This window comes from Phragmites australis, chromosome 2 (genome assembly GCF_958298935.1).
Source record: "Phragmites australis chromosome 2, lpPhrAust1.1, whole genome shotgun sequence".
NCBI lineage: Eukaryota > Viridiplantae > Streptophyta > Magnoliopsida > Poales > Poaceae > Phragmites > Phragmites australis.
The window spans coordinates 8,286,873-8,294,852 of NC_084922.1; the positions used below are offsets into that span (position 1 = coordinate 8,286,873).

Consider the following 7,980-nt stretch of genomic DNA (forward strand, 5'->3'; position numbering starts at 1 on the left):
GGCTAATGAAAGTAGGATAATGGTTTGTCTTTAGAAGGGACCATATGGCAAAAGAAACATGTGCATAGTAGAATATAGTACTACTATGGAGTGAAGCATCCATCTCTTCCTTTCATTTCCTTGTCAGCCCTGGTCCTGCTGGTAGAGCCATAATTAAACAAGGTGGTCCTCACGATTAATTAAATAGGTAGACAAAGAATGGCTGACAATGTAGCGCAGCAAGAAACAGTCATTTGTAATAAAATGTACCTCGAATGTTTTAAGATCAAAAAATATATTACTACATGGATATCTTGTAGACTTGTAAAAATATCCATCAGGTCTACATTCTTGTTATGAATAGCAACAAATCAACCGTCAGGATACAATAAAGCACTGCGAGGTACTTCGAGACTTTTAGTGTGGGACACCATGTCTCCCAGAAATCAAATGGCTACAGCAGACAATAGTATTTTGGTATTTCAACAGTAAGTAATGACCCAGTGTGAGGAATATAGTCATAAACATTAAATGCATAGACAGCAAACGTTACATACATACATACATATATACATATATATATCAAAAAGGGTTCATTGGATGATTATTACTTTTTTTTCCAAAATATCACAGGGAGTGATTAGAAGGTAGGTTAACCCAAAAGAATATGAGTTATTAAGTAGGTAATGCTACTTTGACTCGAATCAATAACTGTAGACAGATAGTTAATCGAAAACTTCTCTGAGTTAACAATAGTAAACTGTGATCTAGATAAGTATAAAAACGAGTAATAATATGGTGCAGAACTCAGTATAACTACATATAGAAGCACTCTTCCTGACGTTGGCCGTTCAGTAACTCATCTCTACACGTATAGATCCTCAATTTTCCAATAACTTAACAAAATACAGCAAAGAACTGAAATACTACACAAGGCAAATGTAAATAACAATGGAACGGTTATTGATGCTATTTTGCAAAGGATGAAAATTTCAAAAATGAAGAAATAATGGATGAGTAAATAGGAAGGCATGAAAAGATGGTTCTTGTTTGGGCTTCCAAAGCACACTCATGTCGAAGCGCCACCTTTTCTTCTCCTTGCAGTCCTTTTCGCAGAATGCGTAGTTCCAGCAGCAACTCCACTGGTCGTCTCGTTATGATCATTCAAAGGTTGCTCTTTCATAGTCTCATTAGTCTCTGGTGGTGCACTTGTTCTGGGAAGTGTTCTTGGTTTTGGAGACCTATTTGCACTAATCTGCCTTCTTAGGCGCAGTATATCGCCCTTTGCTAGCGCCAGTTCCTCTTCAAGATGTCTAGACCTCAGTTCAAAACTCTCCTTCTCTGTCTGAAGCCTTGTGATAAGATTCTGAGCATCCTCAGTGTTTTCCTGAGCTTCAGCTGTGATTTTCATTTGTTCAGCTAGAGCCTTTGATAGCATTTCTTTCTCAGCTTCAAGAGTGTCATTCCTAGAATGCGTGCTCTCTAGTTCCTTAGTCAGTGACAACGCACTACTGTTCATCTCGTCTAGTGATTTTGTTGCCTCATCCAGGTCTGCTTCAAGAGCTTTTCGTGCTTCAGAATCTACCTGCAATTGTTTTGCCAACGCTTCAAGCTCCCTATTCAAGGTTGTCACAATTTTCCTTTCCTCAACAAGCTCATGTGTGGTAGACTCCAAATTCTTGTACACATCCAGCAATTCTTTCTTCAAGTTGTCGCGAGCTTCAGCAACAGATGCCAGCTCATTAGAGGTGGCTTCAAGTTCTTCATGTCCCTTTTGAAACATTTCCTTTACAGAGACCAGCTCATCTGACAGTGCTTTGGATATTGACTCTGCCTCTCCTAGTTTATTTGTCAGACCTTCTTGCATCTCATTGAACTCATCTCGGAGTTTTGAAATCTGTGATACCAGGTCCTGATTTGATTTATGTGCTTCCTCAAGTTCATTGGAAAGTTTGGAAGCCTCACTTCTGGAATCCTTTAGAGCCTCCTCAGATGATCGAATCGAACCTTTTAAATTTTCCATGGCCGCAAGTTCATTCTCTAGCATCACTTTGGTGGCATGCAATTCCTTGTTCAACTCAGCAATTGTTTCATGATCTTTGCTAGAGTCAGTTAATGCAACACAGAGTTTTTCTTCAAGCTGTTTCATCTGATCATCTCTCTCTGATAGTAGTTTCGAATCATGACTTGCTCTTGTCTCAAAAGTAGCCTTCAGGTCTGTATACTCTTGTCTTAACTCATTAATTTTTTTGTCAGCTTCTTCCTTTGCAGAGTTCAATGTTTGAAGTTTCACATTCAATGAATCAATCGAAGATATCTTAGAAGCGAGAACATTTTTAGTTCTCTGAAGCTCTTCCTCCAGTTGTTGTATCTTAGAATTTGCAAGCTCAAGGCTCCTTCTAGTTTGATTAGTAAAAGAGGAAAGCTTCTGGTAATCTACTTCCTTCGAGGAAAGTGATGCGCTGAGTTCCCTGATGTGCTTCTCCTTATCATCAATTTCTTGGCTGAGCGAACTTATTTTTTCCTGCAAAACACTAATCTCACCCAACTTTTCTTGCAGTTTAGTTTCAAGCACATCTTTATCTTCCCCAGCTTGTGTGATACTAGTCTCTAATCTCTGTATTTCATCCCTAAGCTCCTCAGCTAGTCTCTTCTCCTTTCTGAATTCTTCACTCAGTGACATCAAAGTCTTCTTTGTTGAAGTCAATTGATCTGAAAGAGAAGCTTCCTGCTCCTGGAATTTCATAGATTGCTTCTTTTGTGCTGATTGTTGCTCCAGTAACCTTTTCTCATAGGTATCCCTCATCAAAGAGAGTGATGCCTCATTTTCAGCCAATTTGCTCTCCATCTGAAGAAAGTAGCACATAAAATATATCAGGTACATATATTATTTTCATAGATCAATTTTAGCAAATACAACTTCAGTATATCAAATGTGTTCAAAGTACTTTTGTGAGCTTGTTGTATTCATAAGACTTTGCATATGTCTATTTTCTTGAGAATTATGGTGGAACACGAGAGTACTGTTAATGTTAGCGTAATCCTTGTGTGTAGTTTAATCTTTTTGCTGTCGTCTACTGTAGCAACAGTATGCCTGCTGGGAACAATATGCCGGTTACTGTAGCATCAGTGTGTCGATTACTGTGTCTACAGTATGTCGGCTTTGTGTCTATATATATATATGTGCTGACCCCCTACAACATGATTTAGATGCTTTCTAAATACATCAAAAGCTGTTAGCAACGACCAAACTCATGTGTCCACTATGTACTCGCATGTGTTCTTACAACCCACCTCCCGCATGATCGAATCCAACAGTTAACCCATTAGGTTTTCACTGATTTCTATCCTCTTGAAGATTCCGACACACACGCTAAATAAAAGCTGAACCTGAAGAAACATATCATCTGCACTGATTACCCTCAGACACCAATCGTTAAGCAAAGGAAAGAAAGTAGTGGGTACCTCGTAGAGGCATAATTTGGATTTGGGATTTAAGCTCTGCGTATTTTGCCTGAAACTCTTTTCCTTCCGATTTTGAAGGATACTAAACAAATTTCATTTTACAAGGATCAGGATATGCATTTTCTAATATTATCGTAATTTGAGTGTAGCTAATGTTAGGTGAAATAGTAAGCCCACTTTTGGTGGACTAACGCGCACACACACAACTTCTGTTATATATATACATGATTACTTGGTGTAAAATTCTCCTTTTAATTCTCTCTTGACAAAGGCTATAAAAGTATACTATTGAGCACTTTGAAATGGTGTCGAAATTTGGAGATCAAACAAAAATGCTTCATGGAGGCCTATGAAACCAAATAAGCTAGACATGTGTAATAAAAACGACTGATTAAAGCAGAACCCTCATAATATATGGGCTAACAGACAAACACTAATAAGAAAGAAGGATCAAGATCAAAAGAGTTTGAAAGATGCATGCTCAACCTTCTTGAACATCTTAAGAGTACTTTTGTGTTAATTTAGTGCCTCAACTCTCAACTTCAGGTTTGTATATTTTGGCCCCAAAACAGTGTGCATACTTCACAGGACATACCACTTATTTTTCACTAGATACAAACGGATACTGCAGAGCACTTTTAAAGAGCCAAAAAAGTGTAGGGCGTTCTAAAAAGGAAACAAATTCGAGCACATCCAGCGGATACAGATAAAATAATGAATCAAACCCATATATATGATCCTAACAATATGTAAAGTTCCATATAGAAAATGCCAGTCCGTTATAGCATACCTGCCTTAATGACAATATATGCAAAATGCACAACTAATATGAAGACAAGATCATGAGCAGGTTTAGAGAAATTGTTGCATGCTGGATCTTCATGATTGTGATTCAGGCTATATGAAATTAAGAATCATTATATCTCAACCAAAAAATAACAGCAGAATAAACTAATTACAGGTTTGTAGATGATTTACAGATGAGATGAGTGATTGCAGGGCCTTGTTTTCTTGTCGGGAAGTACCATACAATCCAGCAAGAACACCAGAGGCAGCAACTGCAATTGTATTCAAAAGGCCAAACAGTAGATTCCCTGGAGGTTGTTCTTGCACCGATTGTAAGGATGATTGAGGCTGACGAGCTTCAGGAGTAGTAGTTTCAGCAGTTCCTTCAGGCTGAGGGTTGTCAGACTTCACAACACCCTTTGTCCCTTCAGACGGAGGGCCATCAGGCTTTGAGACATCCTTTGTCTCTACAGAGAAAAGCAATATCAACTACTTATCTATGTTTGTGAAGCAACCACACAGGGATAAATAAACCTTTGATGAACAAAAAAGCATTATTATACATATGCACAAAATATTCTCATGCACTAACGTAGTAATGCAGTTATGCCAATGAGGAAGCACCGCCAACTTAATTGATTCAATACAATCTCATATCAAAGTAAAATGCATTAGTGATCCTGGTGCTACTTTACAAACATAAAACAGATCCGTATGGTCAGTTCAGCCCATCCATGTGGTTACAAGCAGTCAGGTGTCAGGGGACTTTGCGAGTACAACAGAAAAGTGTTTATGCAAGACAGCAAATTTAAAAGACACTCATGATGGTGGATTTGATAGGTTCTGTAGTAGTGACAAATCCTATATGTCATACAAACTACTCATACAAGGAGGAAGTTCTGACCATCAAACTTAGCATCCTTAGGTCTACAGATGACGGAATTATGTCCAATCTTGAAAGTTTTGTAGCAATTCTCAGCTTGATGATTTACCCTTGGGGCATCGATCACCTTTCTTCTAATAAACCCTTTGGGTAACAACATGCCATAAACTGCGGGAAAATGAGAAAAGGTGACATCTGATCATATGCCACAAGCAAACTAAAAAATCACTAGGATCACTCATGTTAGTAATGAGTGTGGCATTACTTCAGATATTTTTCCCCATCAGAATGTTAAGTTTTTTTTAAAAAAAAAAACACTAATGCAAGACTGCACATTGTTTGTATATTATGATTTTTTTTTTTCAAAACATCCATTGCCCATAACATTAAGAACTAGTACATCTGAATATCGTACAAAGAAGGTCCAGCAAATGGAGCAATGACTATAAGGCACTGTTTGAAATATTACTTTAATTAGTAAAGATCCCCGCAGCAAACTAGATTCCGCAGCGCTGCTCAGCACAACAATCACAAACCAACCCTAAATCATTCCTTTGCAGTCAACTACAGGGTCTTTTCCATCTACGAACAGAGCTACATTATGCATACAAACCTCTTCTGCACAAAATATACTCAACAACTTCGATAGGAGGGTACAAAGGGGTAGTTAGTGCAGTTCAAGCGTATGATTTAGTTCGAGTTTTTTTTTTCCTTTTGATGAAGGGTTTGAGGAATTATCAATGGTCAAGAGCACCTTTTTGTATAAGTATGATATATACCTAAAATGTTTCTATTTCCAAACCCTTTGGCATGTAATACCTGGCACAAGGTCGTATTTAAAATTTGAATGTTTGTATATATACACTCAACTGTGGACACTATTCCAACATCTATATCCTTTTCCATCAATGCATGCCCTGCTCAGAAAAGGAAAACCATGCATGCGCCAAGCACCCAAAGTTGCTTGGAGGCTTGGAGCCTTGGTGGCATTCTACAAAACACTGATACGCCGCTGATCGATAGTATCCGTATCTGATATGGTATTCGATACGGATATGGTATCCGATACAGATACGGCTCTGATATAGCTAGGATACGTATCTATCGCATATCGGGGAAAAAAGAAAACAAAGAAAAATCCGATACATGCTAGATACTTGGGCGGTACATCTTCGATACGGCCCAGCCCAAGTCGACAGGGTCCCTTCTGTGACCTAATGCATGACCCTCTCGGTCTATCTCCATCTCTCAACACTCGACACCCAGCTGCCTCTCTCCGCAACCGCAGCGAGCGCCCGGCGGCAGGCCGCGCGACCACGTGCCGGCAGTGACCGGCGACGACCTCCACCAGCAAGGACTATCGCACAGGCTTCCATTCTTTTCCTCGACTGGACCACGCAGTCACTCACTGCCGCCTGACCTGCCTACAGTGGCAACGAGCGAGCAACTGCGAGCACCCCTCCTCACCTCCTGCAGCCACGACCGCGAGCTGGCGCCCGGCGATGACCGCCTAACTGGTGAGTTCTTCTCCCCCTTTCCCCCCTCCCAATTGATTTGTGAAGTGCTATGTGCTATGTTAATCTCAATATATTATGCTATTTTGTGAACTCCAATATGCAGTAGCTATGTGCTATGTTATCTGATTGACTGATTCTATAAGAGAAGAAAATTCGGCTGAAGGGGAAGGCTCCTCATCCTCAAAGGTGATGTAATTCAATCTGTTTTCCCTCACTTTTATAAACTATGCACTTGTGGTTTGTAATTGTAACCCTCTTCTACATTCTTTTTCAGCCTTGGATGTTGGCTACTTGGGTAATTGGAATGATTGTTGAAAAAGAGAGAAGAAATGGCACAGGAACAAGGTAATTTGTTCCTACTATTATTATATGCACCATATGAATTATTATTTTAAAAAAAGTAAAACACATCTGTGTATCGAGGGTTTTAGTAAAATGGCGTACCTGCGTATCCGTATCGGTACAGCCTAGGTGGCATTCAATATCCTGTGTATTCTAAACTCTCCTATCGATATTTGAATATAAAATTGCAAACTCTCATTTTTACAGTCGGCAAATGCACACTGGAGCCAAGCCCGAACATCTCATATCCCTACAAGGCTACAGTGCAAGTGCAACACTACAGTAATGTCCTCTACAGAACGCCACGTATCACTTGAATATTGCAAAATAATTTATATGCCTAATCCCAGTCCTTAGAATTGCATACGGAGATTTCAAAGGCAAACACTAGTCACTAGTGTAAGATAGGACTAGGACCGAAGCTAAGAGGGACATTGAGCTCGAAACGAAATTTTACACAACCCCTCGCAGGGATAACGGCGCTAACCCGTTAGGAGGTCCCCGGGCGTGGGCGCTGCCGCGGCACCGCGGAGGCGAACGAGCGGGATGGCCGAGGCGCCGAGGAGCACCGCCCGCCGCGCCAGCACGTACGCCTCCGCCGCCGTGGACGACGAAGGAGACGGGCCGCCATCGGAAGGCGAGGCGGACGACGCGACGACGAAGGCCGCACCTCTCCGCGCGCGGTGGCGGCATGCGCTGCCGCCGCCGCTGCCGGAGGAGGAGGAGAGCCGGAAGGCGAGCGGCGGCGACGGCGAGAGGAGGAGGTACCCCATCCAACCCCGTAAACCCTAGCTCCCCGCCTCCCGCGTACCAACGCGTTTGAACTTTGAGGTGATTGTGGTAACGGAAGCGGTGGCGGTGGCGGTGGCGGTGAGGGGATTAGGACTCGGCCATCTCGGAGTCGGAGGGGAAGCTGGGGACGGAGCAGCAGGAGACGGTGGGTCTCCACTCTCCAGTCTCCACCGGAGAAATGGCCCTTTTGGGCCGCAGTTACCTTTCTGCCCCTCT

General features: G+C 41.5%; 1 protein-coding gene across 2 annotated transcripts; it reads right to left on the reverse strand.

Moving 5' to 3' along the window:
* Window positions 1–747: 747 nt before the first annotated feature.
* Window positions 748–7,980, reverse strand: LOC133897864 (MAR-binding filament-like protein 1). Of its 2 annotated transcripts, XM_062338696.1 has the most exons (4): window positions 7,460–7,980; window positions 5,135–5,281; window positions 4,423–4,697; window positions 748–2,827 (listed from the first exon to the last, which is right to left on the reverse strand). In XM_062338696.1, exons 1-4 carry the CDS (start codon window positions 7,743–7,745, stop codon window positions 1,049–1,051), a joined length of 2,487 nt encoding a protein of 828 aa, XP_062194680.1. In that variant the 5' UTR covers window positions 7,746–7,980; the 3' UTR covers window positions 748–1,048. The 2 variants fall into 2 exon arrangements, with proteins under 2 accessions (XP_062194680.1, XP_062194684.1); XM_062338700.1 differs by lacking the exon at window positions 5,135–5,281 and having other exon boundaries at window positions 776–2,827; window positions 7,460–7,977.

Excerpts from the sequence above, each read along its gene's own strand:
- LOC133897864 (XM_062338696.1), bottom strand. The coding sequence starts at position 7,745 with ATGGGGTACCTCCTCCTCTCGCCGTCGCCGCCGCTCGCCTTCCGGCTC. Across the intron at positions 5,282-7,459 it reads GCCCGGGGACCTCCTAACGG|TTTATGGCATGTTGTTACCC; the intron begins GTTAGCGCCGTT and ends ATTTTCCCGCAG. Across the intron at positions 4,698-5,134 it reads TAAGGATGCTAAGTTTGATG|AGACAAAGGATGTCTCAAAG; the intron begins GTCAGAACTTCC and ends TTTTCTCTGTAG.